The sequence below is a fragment of the Cydia pomonella genome, chromosome 2 (assembly GCF_033807575.1).
Source record: "Cydia pomonella isolate Wapato2018A chromosome 2, ilCydPomo1, whole genome shotgun sequence".
Lineage (NCBI taxonomy): Eukaryota > Metazoa > Arthropoda > Insecta > Lepidoptera > Tortricidae > Cydia > Cydia pomonella.
The window spans coordinates 4211878-4234660 of record NC_084704.1 but is presented as its reverse complement, the minus strand read 5'-3'; the positions used below and the strand labels follow the sequence as shown (position 1 = coordinate 4234660).

General features: G+C 38.8%; 2 protein-coding genes across 2 annotated transcripts; one reads left to right on the top strand and one right to left on the bottom strand.

Moving 5' to 3' along the window:
• Window positions 1-437: 437 nt before the first annotated feature.
• LOC133531821 (UDP-glucosyltransferase 2-like) lies at window positions 438-8185 on the bottom strand. Its single transcript, XM_061870218.1, has 9 exons — window positions 8027-8185; window positions 6393-6541; window positions 5511-5601; window positions 3948-4140; window positions 3514-3708; window positions 2747-2966; window positions 1865-2084; window positions 1125-1344; window positions 438-861 (listed from the first exon to the last, which is right to left on the bottom strand). Exons 2-9 carry the CDS (start codon window positions 6534-6536, stop codon window positions 600-602), a joined length of 1545 nt encoding a protein of 514 aa, XP_061726202.1. The 5' UTR covers window positions 6537-6541; window positions 8027-8185; the 3' UTR covers window positions 438-599.
• A 2076-nt stretch (window positions 8186-10261) lies between these two features.
• LOC133531833 (UDP-glucosyltransferase 2-like) lies at window positions 10262-22707 on the top strand. The gene is made up of 9 exons (XM_061870228.1): window positions 10262-10853; window positions 11545-11699; window positions 14365-14455; window positions 14982-15174; window positions 15558-15752; window positions 17291-17504; window positions 19765-19984; window positions 22077-22296; window positions 22443-22707. Exons 2-9 carry the CDS (start codon window positions 11553-11555, stop codon window positions 22699-22701), a joined length of 1539 nt encoding a protein of 512 aa, XP_061726212.1. The 5' UTR covers window positions 10262-10853; window positions 11545-11552; the 3' UTR covers window positions 22702-22707.
• Window positions 22708-22783: the final 76 nt, after the last annotated feature.

Below are 22783 nucleotides of genomic sequence, written 5' to 3'. Positions count from 1 at the left end.
ACAGTTATTATTTTTGGTAAATATGCTTATTTTTCTGTTAGCTAGGGTTTCATATATATAATTTTTTTTAATTTTTTTTTGTATTTTTGTATTTTTTTTTTAATAAAAAAAATCTACATCAAGTTCTGCGTATATCGCGTTTGTATGGAGAATGCCTTGCCCTACCCTGCGACTTAAGTAAAAAATGTAAAATAGTAACCTGTTGTATTTTTTAAATGCTAACTTTTAGACAAAGATAGTATTTACTTTGATTTTATTTGTCATTTTAGATGTTTACTGCTGTCAGAAAACATATTGTGCGAGAGGTACATACCTACCTAATAATGTAACAGGTAATTACATAATAATATAAGTGATCTGACACTGATTACAGTTTTTTTTTTCATCAAGTAAACAATCTTTATTATCCTTCCCACGGTATTGAATAAAAAGTGTAGTCAGACAATAACGCAAAGATGATTTATTATAAGTGACCTGATTATACCTACTTAGTCATTTTTTGTTACAACTGTATGCATACTTAGTACTTAACTCGATACGATTGCAGAATCGTTTTTTTAACCTTATACTTAACCGTATTAAAACAAAACAATGACAAATCATCTATTCTTCTTATTTACATCAATCTTTGTTGACAAAAATCGTCTTACAACAAAAACACAAAATAAAACAACTATAGACACAAGACCTAACAGATCGAGGTACATCTTCTGGTACCAGGGCACCAGGAGCGCAGGAGAGCGCAGATGCGGCGCGCCGCGCGTGCGCACCACGTGCTCCACCCAGTGGACCAGGGTCTTGCCGGGCGGGCTCTGGCGGTGATGGTACACGAATGAGAGCTCCTTTACTCGGTCACGGTACCTGAGAGAAGAAATGGGTTCTAAGTATGAGCACAGAGGCGGCGTTAGGCGTGGGCGACGTGGGCCACCGCCTAAGGCCTCGCGTCCGAGGGGCCTCGCGCCTCAAAAAAGTACCTATATCTCGGACACAACGTGTAAATATTCGTTCTTTCTTGCGCCACCAGAGGGCCTCGCTAAATGTACCGTGCCCACATAAAATTTTGGTCTTGCCCCGCCACTGCATAAAATAATATAAAAACAACAAACAAAGCAAGGTAGACGCACCTTGGGCTTCCAAGAATATCATCAATAGCTTCTTTCAACTTCTCCGGAATGTCGTGATCAAAATCCACTCTCTTTGCATAGCCTTTGCTCACAGCCCTGTCGATGTTGAGGAACTGGTCAGCGAAGACGGGGATCCCGATGATGGGTACGCCAAAATGCAGCGCCTCCGTGTTGGACAGCAGCCCGCCGTGCGTGATGAAGAGGACACAATTAGGATGGTCTGCAAGACAATAGATTGATCGGTATGGTCGTTAAGGAGGGCGCGTCATGGACGTCGCTAATAATTAAATTTTTTAACTAATTAAATGTTGGAATAAAGAATTGAATATTTAAGTGTTTGTGTGATTAGATGACTCACTTATATACGAAGTTATCTTTGCTTATATACATATGTAAATGCCATTAGCAAACGCGTTTTTAATAGAAACAACTAATTGCGTTCTTGTAACCGTGTAGTGTATCTCATCAAGAGGAGCAAATGGGTCTTACAATATCGACCTTTCCAAAAAACGGGGTCGTTCCTTGTCCAATGGGATGAGATAAATGAAAATGCAGTAAAATCCTTCACCATAGCAGTAAATAAGTGCCTTCCGATCCGTGCCTTTTTGAAAATAAATGGGCTTGATAGTAGCTGTAGTTCTTCAAAGGCTATCCGACGTCCCATATTGTATCGGAAAATGAGAAAAAAGAGACCTACATCGATCTATTGTTAGCTAGAGACATATTAACTTGTAACTCACTTAATATGCTTTGTTGAGGAGCAAAACCAATCAAATGGACGTTTTTGGGCAGGTTCTCGGGTGACTCCTCAAGTTTCCAGATGACGGTCTGCTTCAGCTGACCGAAAATGTCGAGGAGGGCACTTTTCAGTTCCGCGGACAAACTTTTGCTGCTCAGTACAGAGCCCATACTGAAGTAGATAACGCCGTGTTTAGCGTTGTCCATAAGGGTTTGGAGGTCCTGTAAAAAATCTTCTTTATTTCATAATACAGATATACAATTTACAGACGAACACTTTAAAAAGAACAAACACAATTCAAACTTACAACTAACTACAACTAATCATAAAACTAAACAAGCAATAACTAGATACAATTAAAATATCAAAAATAAAAATCAAAAAGAAACTAAATACCTATAAAAAAACCTCCCCAAAATGCCGACATTCCCCCTCTGAATAGCCAACCCTAGCCTCTGGGCAAAGAACGAGCCTGCCCTAGGGTCGCCCAAGACGCCTACCACTCGAACCGACACTTCCTTAACAATTTTTTTGGAAATGTGTGTGTAAAGAATTGCATTTCGTAATATACGTGAAGTCATAAAAATACAGTTTAGACACTTTTGTTTCGATAAAACTGATAGATTTAATTTAAGGATAAGAACATTAAAATTTAAATAATGCAAATATTTGTTCATTCGGACTGGTGATTTGGAAAATGGTTAAGTTTCATAAAATCTCAGCTTGGATTTTAGCTGAAAAGCAACGATAATTTTATTTGCTTCATTTAAACTGTAACGTAACCTTTGGATGTTTCATTGCTATTATGTACCTTCACATGTCCATGAGCATTACTCGTATTTTGAAGTGGAATAATCGACCTTAGGTAACACTAGGTACCAACCTTAGGTAAAGGCTTGACTGTCTCTTCGATGTGGTACCCGGCAATAGGGATGTAGCTCTGTGGCAAACTGAACGCGCTTCCAGCAGACACATGAGAGTTTCCCAGCATCAGACTCGCGTTGTACTTGGCCGAGTCATATGGAGGCAGTTGGCGACCCCTGGCGGCCGCTGCTGAGGTGAACGCTTTCTCGTATAACGGAGCCTCCTGTGCGGACGAGACCCTGGCAAATATAATGCAACATTTTCAATATGATACTTCGTAATTGCCTTCAAAGTTGTGTGTATAATGCATACAATGACAAACAGCGTTTATTCTACAGTCTAAAAATAGATGGTAATAAATTGATAGCAGAAACAAACGAATAAATAACGATGACACATTTGTATCAATTAAACTTGCTCATCTCACAAGTCACGTAGGGTATATATGTTAGCAACTTAACTTATGTAGGTATGTGCATGATCATGGCTATACCATACATAAAGATACAAAAATAACTGAATGTTTGTTACTGTTATAACTATCAAGCTTAAGATTTTGAGGTGGACACAAGGTTTTTTGAAATCCAACTTGTGGGGGAGGAACAGACAACACAGACCGATTCAACAAACAGTGGTGGCCACTCCACTATTGTGCGGCGAAAATCAATGTGCCGGTAGAGCAATAAAATCAAAGACAGAAATATGCAACACGCATTGCTATGGATTGGACTGCAAGCACGTTGGTTTTGGTCCTACAATATTTTAAAGTTTATGTTAACGTCTTACCATTTATAATACTTAGTGGACAAAAAGGTCCAGAGTCCAGCAACTCGCTGCTGGAAGTTGAAGGGCGGGACTACGGTCGAGCTATAATCCGTCACATAGGCAGGGTTGGGGTCGTCGTCTATGAGGGACAGCACCATCGCGTGCGGCTCCATGGAAGACGACCAGATCAACGGACAACCGAACACTGGTGCTAGTCTGAAACATAAGGTACATTCAGTTGACCATATAATAATTTCTCCAACATCAGTTAAACGGTAGACCCGTAAGACCACTAGAGGAAGTGCAATATCTTGTATCGGTCTCATCGAATCGAATAGTGTCATCAAAGAGGTCAGCGCTGGAAGTCACGAGCAAGATGTTGAGATGCTACCATTTTGTGAGAGTTTCTTCTCTTTACGTTTTTCTTATAAGTATTTTGTTTCGTTTATTCATACCCGCTGTACGCCTCCATGAACATCCACTCCGCTATGACGACGTCAAACTCCTCCTTGACGTCGTGCAGCAGCCGCTGGACTTGCTCATGCATCAGCGTTCCATTGGTCATGACAAACATAAGTTCCAGCACCGCCTGAGTGCCAAAGACTGGTATTTCCTTGTTCATCAGCTTCGTCAGGTCTAAAATTTCACCTGAAACAAGTTAACGTAAGTACTCAATCATCAGTTTAAAAGAATTTTTATTCGATATTCCATTTGCCAAAATTCAAGTGACCAGATGCGTTTTAAAAAAATTTAGTTTTATTTATTATTATTGTCTGTCTTTTACAAATTCTCGGGACCATGGGATCCCGGACATTTGAAAGGCGTGCGTGGGGCCGAAGCCAACACGTAGAGGCCCCTTGTAATAAGACAATTTACTCTAAATGTAACGTGACACCAACCGACGATTATCCCTGTTCACACTATAGCAGTGCACCCAAGGACAAGCCCCGGTTAGTGTAGGACTATTGTAAAAAAAAGGGTACCAAAATAAACCGGGCTATTGGGTTGAGTTGCAAGTGGACTGGTAACCGAGACTATGGAGAATACTATGGCACCTGCCCTGATCATATGTTTTTAAAAACACGACAAAATGGGCAGGTGGTGACTTGCCAACTCACAATATGGGTCCCCGAAAACGGCAGCTCGCACGGAGCGACAAGGGGACAACATTGCGTGAGCGGCTCAGGGTGTGGAGAGGTGTACGCCGCTTTCTACCCAGTGGCTGTAAGCAGCCACTGTGCCAACTCGCGTCTTATGCAAATTTCACTTCCACCCTGCGAGCATATAGCTCTGACACCCCACTCTGGACGGCCGGTAAAGGCAAGCCAGAGGTGAGAGTCCTGCGGCCCCTGCTCAGTGTTCACTCCAGCCGGCCAATCAAGGCAAGCCGGAGAGGGACCTGGCCGACTCTCGGGGGTATGGGACCCAAGGGACGTCACTTCCCATTCAGCTCGCCACAAGCTGCCCTGGGGGCTTATTATTATTATTATTATTTAAACTGGGCAAACATTCTTCGTAACATGGATAGGTTCATGGGTGAGTCAAAAATCCAAATTGAAGGTTTGCCAACGAGCAATCGAGCGCAGCATTCTAGGTGTCACAAAGACGGACCATAGCATAGGTTTAGGTGTATAGCTGACGTGGGGGAGAAGACCGCCAGACTGAAGTGGGACTGGGCGTGTCACGTCTGCTGCATGCATCCGGATAGGTGGGCTGGTATAGCCACCAAGTGGATGCCGCAAAATAAGCCCGGACGTGGCAGGCCCAGACTACCTAATATTATAAATTTGTAAATGCGAAAGTAACTCTTGTCTGTCTGTTACCTCTTCAGGCTTAAACCGCTGACCCAACTTAGATGAGAGATGGAGATAATTCGAGGCCCGAGGAAGGATATAGATTAGCATTATCAATCATCATTATCATCGCTTCACCGCGACCAGAGCTTTATATAATTTCCTTAGTTATGTATAGTGATTACTTTATTTTAATGTGAATCAGGTTGGTGTGCCTAAACTTACCCGCTGGAAAAAGGGCAAAGTTTGAAGACACGTCGATTTGACGCAAATTCTTTGAAGGGTCCTTAATAGGAACTGGAGTAACATACGTCACCTGAAATGCATAACGATGTTACTGTTGAAACGAAATTTCGGGGCCACCTAAAGTTAATTTTAAAGTCCTACACTAGGAAAGTAAAAAATAATTAAAAGCTAATCAGCTCCTTGAAAATCAAAAGAAAAATATTTACTTTTATAAAAAATAAAAAGAGCATTTACAAACGTTACCAGCAGGAATGCGTACTTAAAATCTTTCAAATTCCTTGCGGCACGGTGTATAAATACGAGCGTATATTATTAATAATGCATAGAATAAATTGATCTTAGGTAATTATTTCCTGTACTTGTATAGGCTATCATAATTCCACAATTAGATGACTCTCAATCTCATTAATCTGTCAATCACAGGTTTTTTTCAGGGAACATGATTGGTGGTTTTTGCGCAGTTAGCAAACGAATTGTTCTCAGGTACCGAGAATCTTTTAATTTAACGGCGAAAGGATTGTGCACATCAGTTTCAAAGCATATGCGTGAAAACATTTAGGTGTCATTTTCGCGTCTCAATCGTTGTTGTAAGTTTCTTACCTGATGGCCGGCCTGAAGCAGGTGCCTAACAGAGCCCTCGCCCAGGTTGACATGGCTACCACCAGCACCCGATACGCGCCACACGCTGTTAGCATCATCATTGCTGTAAGTTCCTCGTTACCTGATGGCGGGCCCGCAGCAGGTGCCGGACGTAGCCCTCGCCCAGGATGATATAGCTGCGCGATGGGGATGGGGAACGTCTTCAGCACCGGATACTCGTCACACGTTAACATCAGCAATGCTGCGTAAGTTCCTCGATACCTGATGGCCGGCCCGCAGCAGGTGCCTGACGTAGCCCTCGCCCAGGTTGATGTGGCTGCGCGTGGGGATGGGGAACACCACCAGCACCCGATACGCGTCACACGCTGTTAGCATCAGCATTGCTAGCATTGCTAACGCGCTCATGGTCACTGCCAATGTGGAATGTATATTAGCAGACATAGGAATCCGTGGGGCAAAATTGTTTGACAAGTAGGGAGTTCCTGTATCGATAAACTCAACTATCGATGCTAGTTCTATATACTAGTGATCACTCAAAGGTTTGCTTGTAAAAATATGTTTTTGTTAAGAGTAAAAAAATAATTAAATAATAACTAAAACTAAATAATGTACTTTTCATCGTTTTTAAGACAAGACAAGACTATTTTAAAATTTTACTCCCTCAATTTTAGACGCTTAATACCCGAAAATATGGCAAATTCTGGTCGTTTACTTTAAAAATAGTAAATGGGACATTCACGAAGAAAAAAAATTGGGATGAGTAAAATTATAAAATTGTCTTGTCATGTCTTAAAAACGATGAAAAGTACATTGAGTTACTATTTAATTATTAAAAACTTATTTTTACAAGCAAACCCTTGAGTGATCACTAGTATATAAGCTAAAACAATTTTGCCCCACGGATTTTTTATACATCGTGTATTTTTTGCGTTTTTTGAACACCACACAAGTTATTTCTTATTACGGCTTGGCGAAAAATAAAACATTACAATTACTAAATAAAGTTTTTTTTTTTATTTACAGATAAGAATTGCGATTATTATATAGGGTATTTCAAAACCAAGTAACATTTGCAGTGGCAGCGTCGCAGCCACAAATATATTTTTCACGAAGTTATTACAGTAACAAATTTTCACAAGTATTGTCATTATGTCTAAAACAAGATTGATTTCAAAAAACTTTCTATGACTTTTAGTCTGACTTTAGACTTTTAGTCTAATGCGGTCAAGAATACACCTTTATAATCTGTCGGACCTACTCTCGCTCACGGTGTACATAATTAACCACTTACTTTAACCAGAAGGTGCAAAAACCGGTCTTTATTAGTACACATTTTTTTTTTCGAGTGGTACCTAATTAATGTAGCTCGTAGGTACTTACAATGCATGTAAATAACCACTTGTAACATTTGCGACGTCACGCCAGTCAGTACGGGCGAATAATGTAGGTACCTAGTTAAGTAACTCTAGTAGGTAAGTTATGTTGTAAGGAAAACATTAATTGGGCATGTAAGACATAAACCTTCTCTATAATTAAAGCCCATATTAAATATTTTTAACTTAAAATTGGTATCTAGAGGTGGTTTAAGTCCGGCAAGGAAATATATATTTTTATCACGAGAATAATCATTCTACGCAGTCAAATCCGTAGGCAAAAAGTACTGTTTAGAAAAAAACTATTTACCTACGACAATGAAAAAAAGGTAGCAGAATAAATTTAAAACTGGATAAAACAATACAATACACACATTTTTTTTAAACAGAATTGTTTCAAAAATTATTAACTTTCAATGGAACATATTTAACAGTAAGTCTGCATTTGGGCCGAAACATGTTGCAAGTAGGCTTTCCTATAGTTGCCCTATTTAGTAGATTTTCTAAAGGAAACTAACTTACCAACTCTCACACACGCACACACGCCAAGCTTCACTCCGAGATGACCGGCGACTGGCAGGCCACACAAACAAAATATTTACATAACGACCATGAGAAGCGTAAGATATGTATAATATTCTCAGCAATCGTCCTCAAGCTGACTTGCAGTTATCAATGTATACAAATGTAGGTGACCATTTACAGTAGTCTGCAATATACATAATAGCAGTTTAATTATACTGCTATTAGGGTATGCAGGCCCAACGCGGGTACGCTAACGACAACCATCAATCTACGATTTTAATGTATTAAAGTAGCGAATATGCAGTCATTAGTTAGAGAATTTATCAAACTTCAATTTAGATCATTGTTTTTTAAGTTTCCGTTTAAAATCTCCACATAATAGAAAAATAGCAAAGGGCCTGCTAAAACCCGCTTTGCCCAGACTTGGGCCTAAAGTGGGTTGGTGCTTTGGGCAAAACGGGTAGTGATTCGGCAAAGCGGGTATTTTTAAAATTAAACGTACATACTTTATATTTAAACTAAGTATATAATCACAAAATTGGTACATAAACATTGTACTTAATCATTACCAAACGGTATCATGAAATGAAATTTAACGTCAGAGAATGTCCCAAACTTATTACCCTTTGGGATTTTGATTTCTGTAAGATTTTGCCGCGAATCTATAAAAAAATTAATTGTATTTTAACTAGTTATATTATTCATAACAATCGTATAATCATATAATTTCATATTTTAGATATCTCACAATCAATATAAATGTGTAGGTACATTACATGTAAACTTGGTAAGCGGTTACTCTACCCACGTTACCCAACTTATTATGGATGTCAAGATATAACTTTGAAATATGAACAGAGACGTGACTGCATCAATGTCATTTAAATGGTAAATCTAGCTAAAATCATACAGTAGATCTGTTAATTAGTAATCTTTAACAAAAACACCACAAAATTTACGGCATACAGCCAGGCGTCCTCTGCATAGGGCGGATTGCTGGGACCTAATTGAAACACGTTGGCGGTCGGTCACTTCAAGCGAATGCATACATTCACAATATTGTTACATACAACGATGTATAAGCGCCTACTCGCTTTAAGCGGCCTACCCGCTTTTGGCCTGGTTACCCTATATAGCACAAGAGTAAATAGAGTTAATAATTTCAAAAAATAGTTTATAGAGTCATGTTTTGTCATTGTGGCGGCATTATCATTAGATCCTCAAGCAAGCTAACAAACAATTAACTAGTCAAAAATCAACAACAAAGTCCGAATGAGGGACCATTATAGGTAAAACCCGACCAGAAATATATGATCATTGTCAAGAGGACGCTGTTATTCTCATGTATAGGGTGATAGTTCCGTTTAGTATGAAAAATGTAGTTCCAATGAAATCCGCAATATGGCGCGTGATCATATATTACTGGTTGGTAAAACTAAAGATAACTCATTTGTAGGCTATTATCGTTGACATGCTATTTATGCAATTACTTGCGTCGCATATTTATGTTGCAGGCAGTAACGCGAAGTTACTGTTAAAATGTTAATTTAGACATATAGTACTCCTTATTGTATGTGCCTAATTTTGACGACCGTCCTGGCCTAGTATGTAGTACCCTGACCCTGCCTATTATGGAAAATAACGTCGCTGCGCAGTTGCGCCAACTTTGCGTCGGGCAGCAGCCATAGAGTTGAGTAGACGCCGACGGTCGGGAGACGCTAGTGTGGGATGGCCCTAAGGCTGCTGCTCGACGCAACGTTGGCGCAACTGCGCAGCGATGCCATTTCTCATAGCGGTGACTAGACGCGGACGCTCAAAAGACGCTAGTTTGGGGTGGGCCACAGGTTAAATTACATGCGCGTTGCCGACCCTAACACTCCGCACCCTCGTTGAGTTTTGGGAACCTTATTTATTTATTTATTTAAAACTTTATTGCACAAAAGACAAACTTAATGTACAAAAGGCGAACTTAATGCCATGAGGCATTCTCTACCAGTCAACCTTAGGGCAAAGCAGAAAAGATTGTAGGCGGCGCGTTTAAAACTAAAAGAAATTGTTATTGAAAGAATTAGAGTCCTAATACACATAAATTAATTATAAACTACTTAAATACATAAAGACACATACATACATTACATAAATAAATAAATATATATATACATAATATACATAACCGATTCGTGAGACTGATACTTAATTGATCTTTAAACTGCCAGCAAATAAATCACGCAAAGATCCTTACTCACCGGCAGGAACACAACACTATGAGTAGGGTCTAATTTTATTTGGCTGCGGTTTTCTGAAAGGTGGAGGTACTTTCCTAGTTCGGCTCTGCTCTAGATCTGGAGTGACATCCGCTGTGCTGAACCCTACCACACAGAGCGAGATGATGGTTCAAAGTAACAATAATTGAAAAACTGTACTTAATGATAACATTTGCTCATGCTGTTCATTCTATGCTACCTGAACGTGTCCAAGTAGTTAAAGCCTACTATTAAATAAATTGCAACTCAAAATACAAAGTTAGTTGTCGTTCTGATCCCAATAACGATAGTTGTTAGTTAGTCCTTTTCTAAACAAATACAAGGCTACAAAATAGTTGTTTTATAGCCAAAATATATGTTTGTTTAGAAGAATAAAACTTAAATCTTAAAACGCTGAAAATAAAAGGAATATGTGTGGTCTACTATACTAGCGGTCCCATAATTATTCTTTGCTATGTGTTCCTAAGTAAAGATCGTGGCTCTTCTAATGCTAATTAGTTGTATTCTGATATTGATTAGTGTGAGGTATCAGTCTACTCTCTAAGTACTTCTAATTTAAGGTAAGTAAAAATAATTAAGTAGCATTATACGAGACGTTTTTTTTTTATCCCCATAGCCATATGGAGCGAATCCGTAATACGGATTAAAGTGTAATATGCTCCTCCTACCTACATCGATAAGGCTAAAAAAATTGTATGATGTACATTGTACGGTTTACTAGACTAGTAATATGTGTCGTCACGTAAAGTCAAAAAAGTATTTTGTACAATCGTGATATACCAGAGAGCTCTTCAATCGAGTACCGTGTTTAGGCAACGAAGCTTGCTAAGTTGCTTAAGTAAGGTACGAGATCGAAAAGCTTAATTATTACAATACTTACAATACTTTTTCTAAGAGTCATTTAAAATAATACTTAAAAAAATTAATTTAAAAAACTTAATAATCAATGAAAATTGGTGAGTATCTCAGTTGACAAAAATGTAGTATAAAAGACTTAAACGCGCGTTGAATGAATATGCTCATGAAATAGTTGCTCGTTTAGGTCTTTTCTATGGGAGCGCGGCGGTACGTGTTTGGTCAAATTTATTATATTTGACTACAGCAACGTATCGAAATGAATATTATAGTTGAGTTGGGAGCCTATACATGAAAAGTACGCAATCATAGTTTGGACGCAATTATAGTTTGTTATACGAAATCTTAATTCGACCATTACAGTCGACGAGTAAAAAAAACATTATAATGTTCTAGAGGAAGGAATGAGACTAACGGCGATTTTAATCCTGCTGATGGCCTGGTGTTGCGCTGGCTACAGGATCCTGGTGGTGTTCCCGCTGGCGGGGGGCAGGAGCCACAGCATCCTCGGGGAGGGGGTCGTGCGCCATCTCCTGGCCGCCGGACACGATGTACAACTATAATTTAAACAAGTATTAGTGTTAACAACAAACAGCGATCCTCTTACTTTTTTTTATTAGTTGACTGTATGTAGATACAGTAGAATCCGCATATAATGTCATTGAAGGGAAGTGATTAACACGTCATAGGTACTAAGCGGGTGTCATATAATGCAAAGTTGAACATTTCTTTTTTTTTTCAATTTTTCCAAGTGAATCTAAAAAGCCTAGGGAAGACATGAGTTTTAGTACCTAATTGTCACTGAGAATCACTAGTATCATTAGATTACACGTTATAGTTAAATAAAATCCCCCGCCGCGTCTGTCTGTTTGTACAGTCGAGTTCATAAATATGTAATGTATACATTTCTTCACCTTAATTCATTGCAATAAGGTGAACACATTTATGAACTCGACTGTATGTATGCGCGATAAACTCAAAAACTACTGGACGGATTTTCATGCAGTTTTCGGCTATCAATAGACTGATTCTTGAAGAAGGTTTAGGTGTATAATTTATTGAGATTTTGTGTAAACTGTGCGAAGGCGCGGCAGGTTCCTGCTAGTCAACTTATACAGGCCTCGCATGCAGCATGCACCAAACGTCCTCGCAGGGAAAGACGTGTTAACGGCCACGAATATCAGCGAATGTGTAACCGCGAATAACCGGTCATAATTCCAAGAAAATACGATTAATCATGCTAAGCGATATGTCACTATGAGCGAAGTCATCTTATCCAATTTTGTTACCAAGAATTTTATATGAGAACCAAAATTATTACGTCATAGTAAGCGGTTGGTCAATATAAGCCGAGTCATAATAAACGGATTCCACTGTAGGTATGGTAAAGGCACCAGTAGTCAGCCTTATAACGCAGTTTTAAAGTTTGTACTCTCGGCGTTTCTACAGGATTAGTCGGATAAATAAACGCATCACATGGTTAGATCGAGTGTTTATTATAGTTTTAAAATAAAATATGTCAAAAAATAACAATCCTCTTTATAATATCTATAGTTAAGTTTAAACAAAAAATGACACTTTTTTCCAGTAGTCAGCCTCTAAAATCCAGTAAGCAGCCTTCGTGTACCCAGTACTCAGCCTTTATAAACTATTAATAACAATGTGATCAAAATCACTATTATTTGTATCAAAATTAACGATATTATAATATTTATTATTTCTTATACCTAACTCTTATAAGTACAATTCTCATGCTACGAAATTTGTTGGCCAAAGGTGCTTAAAATTATTCTTGCAAACTAATAATCGCTGTATTTATCTTCTTATTTTTTATTAATGAATCTCTTTTTAAAACGAACTATGTATTATAGTATTTATGTTCCTAGTATTCAGTAAAAATATTAAACGAGTCTATGCAGATTTAATCATCATTTGAATTAGGTACTACTTGTATTTAATAGGTCCATTATTTTTCGGTTGTTTATGAATGTTTGTTTTCTACTACTAATACTCAATACTGGTTTATTTAGAGTAATTTTTTGGCACAACATGTGTACTCGTGCTCGCGGAGGCTACGGCATTGAAACAATATTCTCTTTCCTAGGGAAGCAGACAGGTTTATTAGACAGAATTTTAACTTTGGGTTCCTTGTCACGCTTTATTGGCTTTGCTTTGGTTATGTCACTAAAAACTGCGTCATTATCTGATAAATCTGTCATCATTTCACAAATCCTTTCCTTATATACTTAATATTGATCCTACTAAAAAGGTTTCATTTTGTTGCAATAGTTTTTGCTTTTAGTTATTTTATGTTCTTGCTAGTTTTTAGGGCTTCCTTTTGTCTTTATTTGACTGCTATCTTTTCAGATTTTTCTTGTTTTATCTTTTCCCCTTTTAATTTTCTCTCTTTTTCTTTTCGATATCTCTCCAGTCTTTAGATGATATGGCTCTAATTCGATTCATGACTCTGGAAGTACTAGATTTTTGTACAGGAGATATGTATACACTTTTGAACCTAATTTCAATGAGTTAAGGTTCAAAATATATTAATGGCCGAGTACTGGATCCGCGAAACCCAGTGCTCAGCCGCATTAAAACGTTATTTCAAATGCGGCTGACTACTGGGTTTTACTTTAAATTGACTATGACATGCCTAACTAAATTTGACAATGTAAATTTAACGGTCCTAACGGTCGTATTGGCTCGAAAATAAAAAAGTTAACTAATAACCCAAAGGTCAGCCGCGGGAGGCTGGGCACTGGATTTTTTGTAAAAAAGTGGTATCCAGTGGTCAGCCTCCTCAATTTATAAGTTAAATATTGATATTTTTATTCAAATATGACGCAATTTAATATATAAAACTAACAAATAAACCCATCATTAACAAAAAACAGTAACTTTTAATATTAAAACATAATTTTTCTTACACGTTAAGGGAACACCACGTGCAGTAAAAAATATGGCGGACAGGACACTCCAGCTCTCGTCAACAAACATCACATTTATGAACGAGTATATTTCTTCCCCCCGATACCTCACCGCACCTGTCGCGTTACCTATTAACCAATAAGGAATCAGAGCTCCTATTGGACTACTCGCGATTTGTTTAATTGAATATTACAGATATTTATGACCAATAAATGACTCAAAAGGCTGACTACTGGTCCCTGGCCCTGGTGCTGTTACCCTACTTAATTGTGTTACTTCAAATTTTAGGTGACATACATCACGGGAATCCCTTCGAAACTATCTGCTCCCAGGCTACGGCAGATCGACGTTTCAGCTAATAGCTGGATTTTCAAACCGGGTGGGTAATTATTATAAGTATTTACGAGATTTTTGAAGTATCCAACGATGTTAGCTGAGAGTGATTACTGATTAGCGATGAGGTTTTGTTGGTGCATTCCGCCAGATTGACAATATTTGTCGGTGATTCGACGCGTATGGCAGCTGCCTTTATAACATTTATGTATAAATCTGAAGAATACCGGCACCGACTTCAAACATATCAGTTGCTAGCGCATATAAAAGGGATACCAATACCAATAGGTAGGTAATATTTAGAGATAGGTAATATTTTATTTTATTCATTTTGTAGTCGGTTTTTGACAGGATTATTTGTGGTGTACTAACTCATAATCTAACTTAACTACAAAAATTTCCTGAAGAGCTAAGATATTAATAGTTAATAAATATTGAACAGAACGTCACATACCTGCCTTTCCGGCGAAACTTAACTTTGTTTTTCCAAGCATCCTCATATAAACTATAATTGCCCTAGTCAAAAAATAGAATCTCATTTTGAATTTTAATTTATGAACTGCATTTTTTAGAGGATCTGTGCGATATTGACAAGATCTTGACCCACGGCAGAGAAATCTTTTTCGACTACACCATCGCCCGGCAGCAGCTAAAGTTGAACAACTATACGGCCACGCACAAAGACGTGCAGAAGTTGATGTTGGACCCGAAGGAAGAGTTCGACTTGGTCGTGATTGAGTGGCTGTTCAATGAGTTCTTAGTTGGGTAATAAGCTTGAAATCAATACAGCAACAAAACAAACCGAAATAGGCTGGCCAAGAAACAAAACTAGAACTTAATTACAACATAAAAGTTAAAATTTATCAAACGTATAAGGCCACAACAAATCCATAAGTTAGATCAGGTGCCAATGTATGGAGCCATGTTGCAGCCCCGCAATATATTTCGAGTGAATCCAATCGTGTTCACGTAGACGGCCTCATGAATAATTTCATGACCCTTTCTTATGTTGCATTTGTAATTAATTAATTATATTTTAAATTTGTTTGACGTAATCGTAACTATACATCAATTTGCTACTCGAATGTATTACGACTTCTCGACAGCATTTTAGTGGAACTTAACCTTGCATCTTCATAATCTTGCAGTTTGTCTTCCGTGTTCAACTGCCCTTTCATCTGGTTGTCCTCGCTGGAGCCCCACGGGCTGGTGCTGTCCCTGATAGACGAGTGGACGGACCCGTCCTACGTGCCGGCAGTCCACTCCAAGGCCGTTCCGCCGTTCACTTTCGCACAGAGAATCAGCGAGCTGTGGGCGGTCTTCACGCAGAAATATGTTAGATGGTATTTATTTATTTAAACTTTATTGCACACATAAAGAAAAATGTACAAATGGCGAACTTAATGCCAAAAGGCATTCTTTACCAGTCAACCATTGGGTCAAACAGTGACATTTGTGTATGGTAATGGTTTGATGGTCAAATGGGATTGGGCGGGGCACGTCTGTAGGATGCACCCGGACAGATGGGCCAAAATAGCGACCGAATGGGCACCACAGATCACCCGAGGCAGAGGAAGGCCAAAAACGAGATGGCGAGACGACCTGGACTCATTTCGTAGCGACTGGCGGGAGCATGCACAAAGCCGTGACGAGTGGCGGAAAACAGGGGAGGCCTTTGCCCAGCAGTGGGACACAATATAGGCTATATATAAAAAAAAAAAAAAAAATGGTTTGATGACATCAAAATGAAATACAAAAATTTTTCATTATTATAGCCTATCGTAAGTGCTTCACATATATTTCCTTTTTTAGAACTCGTAGTTCGTAGGTGCTCTACCTAATCCTCACCCTAATAGTGTATAATATGTAGAATTAAAAAGGTTAAAAAAGTGTTAGTACAACATAAAACAAGAATATAGGCTTTATACTGGTCCTTTGAGCCGGATAAACCGACGATTTTGTTTCATTTCAAGTGAATATTTTTCATTTCTTGTGCTCCGTGGGTCGTTGTTGTTCTAAAAAGTGCGCAGAAAATGATACGTTTCTGCTCTAGAGCACTGTACTCTCTAAGTACGTGTTTTCTCTTTTTTTTACCATGAGCAATAAAATTTTGGTTTTAAATGGATTTGTTGTACCTATAGTTTTCATTTTGATAATTAACTCCCCATCCCATAAATAACGATATTTTATAAGTTTTTCTTTAGTTTCACCTGTCCCGTTCTCTGTGCCTAATCAAATCTTGCAAGTTAAATTTGATCCACTACCCGGTTTCCGATTGAGCTGAAATTTTGCATGTATGTATAAATCGGATGACAATGCAATATTATTATGACATAGAGCTGATCTGATGATGGAGCTGAAAGGTGGCCATAGGAACTCTGTGATAAAACAACGCAACCTTATTGTGTTTGGGGTTTTTGTCACGATGGCATGGGTATTAGTTGCTTATGGAAAAAAGTACAGTCAGCGATAAAAATTTGTACCAAAAATGAAATTTTTGCCAAAGACTTATTTACCTATATTGTTAATTGAAAGTACCCTCAAGAAATACTACTGAAATGTATACTTAGCCGTTTTCACATGCACATGTATTTTACTTTCCTCGTATTTGAAATGAAAAGTAGAGTGTTTAACTCGGGTGAAAGGCACCATTTCAGTCTCGGACTATTGGCGCTCTCACCGCGTTCGAGAAACTACCTCGACAGAAATGGGTGCCTTTCATTCCTTGGTTAAAAATCTAGTATTATCCTGGATCTTTGTACCATTAATATGTTAATTTCTCAATATGTTTTTTGACTTGCTACAAAAGATTATTGTAAATAGAAACTGTTTTGAAAAATATTAAAATATCAACTATTTGCTTAATTTATGATGTTTACAGGCAGTTAATCTCTGAAGAACAAGTACTATTTGACCGGGTGTTCGGCCCCGCGGTCGCCATGCGAGGCCGGCAGCTGCCTCTACTGGAGGACATGAAATACCACGCATCCCTGATACTGGGCAACTCGCATGTGGCCGTCGGGCATCCCACCAAGCTACCGCCTAGCTATGTGCCGATAGCTGGATACCATATTCAGGATAAACCTTTACCTGAAGTAAGCGCAACCTTATGGCATATTTTTAAGAATACAAATAGCTTGCGTTATAGATGACACCAAATACTTCAGGGATTTAAGGAAAACTGGAATACCTATTACTGGCTTTTCTCATGGTCTCCCATCTGATGACGTATTTCTAGTACATGTACAAATATCCAACACAACGCTGGGCTTCATCCCTGAAAATATCTGGAGGCAAGGTAGGTAACCTACCTTATCTCGAAGCGCTTCGTCGTTTTTTAACCTTCGTAACTTAGGTTTGGATTATACCAGATAAACAAAATTCTCGGGATATAATGTCAATAGTAAACTTATTAAGCATAAAAAATTTCAATTGCATAGCTCTCATACTTTAGATTTTATTTATATCTAAAAAAACCCGATTTCGTCACTGACTTAGTCACTCACTGATGATCATCAAAACCCTTAGGGTACTTCCTGAAGTCCTAGGAAGCTGTTATTTGGTATGTAGGATAGTATTAGTATATAAACAAAAAAAATATCAAAAAATTCAAATTTTTTGCCCTAAGGGGTCATCCAAAGGGCGGAGGGTGGTATTTTGTATGGGGAATCAACAACAGCTGAACCTGTTTTAGTTGAGATTTCGTATGTAGATAGTTTTTGTTATGGGAAAGGATATATACTCACAATATGTGGCTTGGCCGTTTCGTTACTACAAGAAGTATAATAAAAAATAATGAATAAATTTTTCACCTTACGCCCATGTGACGGTAGCAATATGGTATATGGTATGTACCGAAAAGGTGAAGGCTACGCTTTTTAAAGCATATTGCCAGTCCTTCTACACGTGCAGCCTATGGATCAGCTATACGCAGCGGGCATACAACGCTCTGCGGGTGCAGTACAACAACGCGTACAGGGTGGTGTTCGGGCTGCCGCGGCACTGTAGCGCCTCGGGTATGTTCACGGAGGGACGGATCGATGGCATCCACGCGATCATCAGGAAGAGGTACACCTCTTCCTGAGCTACAGCTCGCTGTTGAGGCGGTGGCGCGCCAGCTCGAATACTATCCTGTGCACGTTGGCCGACCGGTGGGACTCACCGTGGCTGATGAAGCACTGGGTGCAGCTACATGCCCCTTTATGTAGGAATTTGTAATAATATCTTGTCATACTAACCCTAGATTTAAGTATTTGTATGTTACTAACACAATATGGACATTGTTCGAAATAAATTCTTATTGATTGATTGATTGAATACGGCCAAGCCATATATGTTTTTTTTTTTAAAAGGTTTTAAGTGTCAGTTGTAGACACAGGGCCCTCGCTAGGGATACGGGCGACCCTGTGCCCGAGGTGACATTCGCGATAAGGTTCTTATGTTTTATGCGATGCCGGGTCCGGCATCACCATCAGTCGAAACAATGGTGATGCTCAGTTTTTAAAGACCCGGCGTTGTTGTTGTGTTTTGAGCTTTTGATGGACCCATGGTCCCCGCATTGATTACCTACGGGCGGCCATGGTTCCTGGTTGGTATTTGTGAAGTCTTAGTTTTTGTTGCGATTAGATTTGTTATTGAGTGAAAGTTATGTTATGATTAATGTGGACTTGATGTGATTTTTACTGTTGGTTGTTTGATTTGCGAAATGTTAAATGTTGTTTTAATTTGAAATATGGTTTATAATTGATTTTAGTAGTGGTTTTTGATTTTTAAGTTTTCATAATTGGTTTAGGTTGGAGGGACCGCAGTAGAAATTAATAAATGCACTCAACGGACGCTGCTGCCCGTCCGTCGGTTTTTCCCTTAGTCGCCTTTTACGACACCCACGGGACGAGATGGGGTGGTGCTATTCTAAACGCCGGCACCACACGGCGGATTAGAGTTGATAGGGTTTTGATTGGTGGTTTTTGGTTGGATTTTATGAGTAGGGACCGCAGTAGGTGTTAAAAATTCTCGACAGACGCTGCTGCCCATCCGTCGGAGTTCCCTTAGTCGGCTTTTACGACACCCACGGGACGAGATGGGGTGGTGCTATTCTAACGCCGGCACCACACGGCGAGCCATATATGTTGACTAAGGTAAGAGTTAGAAGCTTGGGTCTACAAGAGATGTGATAACTTTTTGGCAATGCGAGCTTTATGGTCTCGTCTTGGCTAGATTTTACATGAACATGTTTTTGATGAGATTGATTTTGACCCAAAACAATAAGTAGGTAGACAACCTAGTATACCTAGTACTACCTAGTAATCGCGTGGATGTGTATTATGAAGTACAACTATAATGATACTTTTTCAGGATCTGCAAAAGATCATGGATAACGCAAAAAATGGGGTAATTTACTTCAGTATGGGGTCAATGATTCAATCCAAACGCATGTCAGAGAGCCTGAAGCAGGGACTCTTGGCCATGTTAGGGAGTTTGAGACAAACTGTAATTTGGAAACTGGAAGAAACACCGGAAAACGTACCGAAGAATGTCCACATCGTCAGCTTTGCACCGCAGCAGAGCATTTTAGGTAAGGCCGTTAACCGGTAAGGTTTAAAAAGAAGATTGTGTCTCATTTCATATACCTAGTATTTATTTTATACAATCGTGATATAATAGAGAGCTTTTCAGTCGAGTACCGTATTTAGGCAACGAAGCTTGCTAAGTTGCCTAAGTGAGGTACGATATTGAAAAGCTTCATTTTATCACGATTGTATACAGTAGTTACTTTTAATACTTTTTTTACTATAAAACCTAAAAAGGAATACTTTTTTTACTATAAAACGTAAATAATTAATGAAAATTGGGAAGTATGTCAGTAGACAAAATACAAAAACGCGCGGCTCCGCGCGACCCCGTGCCCATCAGCACCCCGTGCCCGGCGCCCTGCGCTCGTTTAGTCTTTTCTGTGGAAGTGCGATGGCACGTGATTGATCAATTTCTTTATAGTTGACTACACCGTATCGTAACTAATATTATAGTTAGTTGGGAGTCCATACATGAAAAGTACGCAATTATAGTTTAGTACCATACCACAATCGGATTAGAACAGACCTCGAATTCTTTGGGACAGTCCTGAAATTTGGTATGTATGTAAATTAAAGGCCCCTTTTTCATAACCACACTATTGACATACGGGGATCTTGAAAAATCGCAGCCATCTTGGAAAATGTGTACCATCCCGGAGAAATTCGCATTTTACTCAAAATGTACGTTCTCTACGAAAATATGGTGTAAGCAAACATTAAAGCTTATTAAATTCTAAACAAAAAAGTTCTAGATATTTTTGTAAAAGGGGACAGAGGACGTTCTTTTAATAGAAAACTCGGAGGAATATGAATTCCACTTTTGTCTATACATTTTAACATGATCTACTTCAATATCAACATTTTACTCGACTGCGACTTCACCAAAAAGTAGGGTTATGGATTTAAGTACTGATGATACAGAATACCCTGTAACTTAGGATACTGGCCGGATTTTTTAAATGACATACTTATCGGTAGATTTCTCTTGCCCTGAAGGGCCGAACCACCGGTTTACACTTGTTTTATTAAAGAAAAATCAGTACAGCCGCCTTCAGACTCTTGAGAGGACATCGAATATTAAATCATATTTTATCTTCGTTATTGAGCGAATTTCAATAAAACAGACATCAGTAGATCCATAATTGGTACAGGAGTGCTATTAACGGAGGAAAAATGTTATAGATTAAATTTTGTGATTGCAAAAACAGATTTTAGGTCTTAAGTGGGATTCAAATAATAGTGACAGTCAGTAAAATGTCTGGGATCCATGTTAACGTTCCTTAAAATTCGAGCTTTGGGGACCACTAGGATCAGGCACCATCATGAGAAGTATACGCCTTATTTGTTTTTATTTTTTCTATTTTTCTCAGATCCTATGAATTTTATGTGAATATTGTGTATGTCGAAACGGAAGCTTATTAAATTCCACACAAAAATGATATAAACCACTATGCCCCTAAAATGAAGCTTCTAGGACTTTTCTGTGTAGAATTTAATAAGCTGTAATGTTAACTTACACCATACTTTCCTAGATACTCGTAACGTAGATTTAGAGTAAAATGCGAATTTCTCCAGGATGGTACACATTTTCCAAGATGGGATTCCTCGAGGTCCCCAAATGTCAAATGGTGTGGACATGAAAAAGGAGCCTTTAATTTACATACATACCAAATTTAAGAACTGTTCCAGAAATTCCGAGGTTTGTTCTAATCTGATTGTGTTAGAAATCTTAATACAACCATTAAAGTCGACGAGTAAGAAAATAAATTACGTAATACTGCTACACTTAACAGTCATAAACAAAGCACACAAGGTTTAGGATAAGGTTTAGGGTAAGGTTACAACGCGGTTGGTGTTCAGATATATCGCGAACGTGACTGCTATTCACGATTAACTTAACATAAAAACACTGCTGATAATTGTATTGAGATAAGAGTTAAGACTCCACATTTCTGTCTACTAAATTAGGTTGAGATTTTGAACAACTTTGTAGATGCATATATGTAGGAAGGCAATTAAGCAACAGTTTAATGATTATTATATACGGTTAGGTCTACTTGAAATAAGTTTTTTTTAATTCTTTAATTTTTTTAGCTCATCAAAACTGCGTCCTGTTTATCACTCACGGCGGACTGCTGTCCACCAACGAAGCCCTTCATTTTGCCGTCCCTATCCTCGGCGTGCCCGCCTTCGCAGACCAGTTCCAAAACGTAAATCGCGCGGTACAGAAGGGGATCGCATCACAAGTTTCGCTCAGCTACGATCTTCCACGAGAATTAAAAGTGGCAATTGAAGAGATGATTGGAAATCCCAAGTACGACTTTGACTATACTTAAACCTGTACACTAATTAACTGCTAAGCGCAACTTATTAGTACCTACCTTAAAATTTGCCTTTGTATGTAGATGATCATTACTGTACATAGGTTCATTACTTAGTCCCGAATTTCTTTTTTCTCAGGTACCGAGAGAAAGTGAAAGAATTGTCGTTCATCTACCACGACCGGCGCGCTCCCGGCTCGGAGCTGGTGCACTGGGCGGAGCACGTGGTGCGCACGCGCGGCGCGCCGCATCTGCGCTCTGCTGCGCTCCTGGTGCCCTGGTACCAGAAGATGTACCTCGATCTACTGGCCCTGGTGTTTGTACTAGTTTTATCGAGTGTTTTTGTCATAAGAAGGCTCTTGTCGAAGAACATTGATGTGAATAAAAAGAATAGATGATTCATGTTTTATTGTATTAACTCTTGTTATCTCTATCGGCTTAGTGTGCCCTTTAGTTGTTTAAATGACGTGCGGCTCCGCT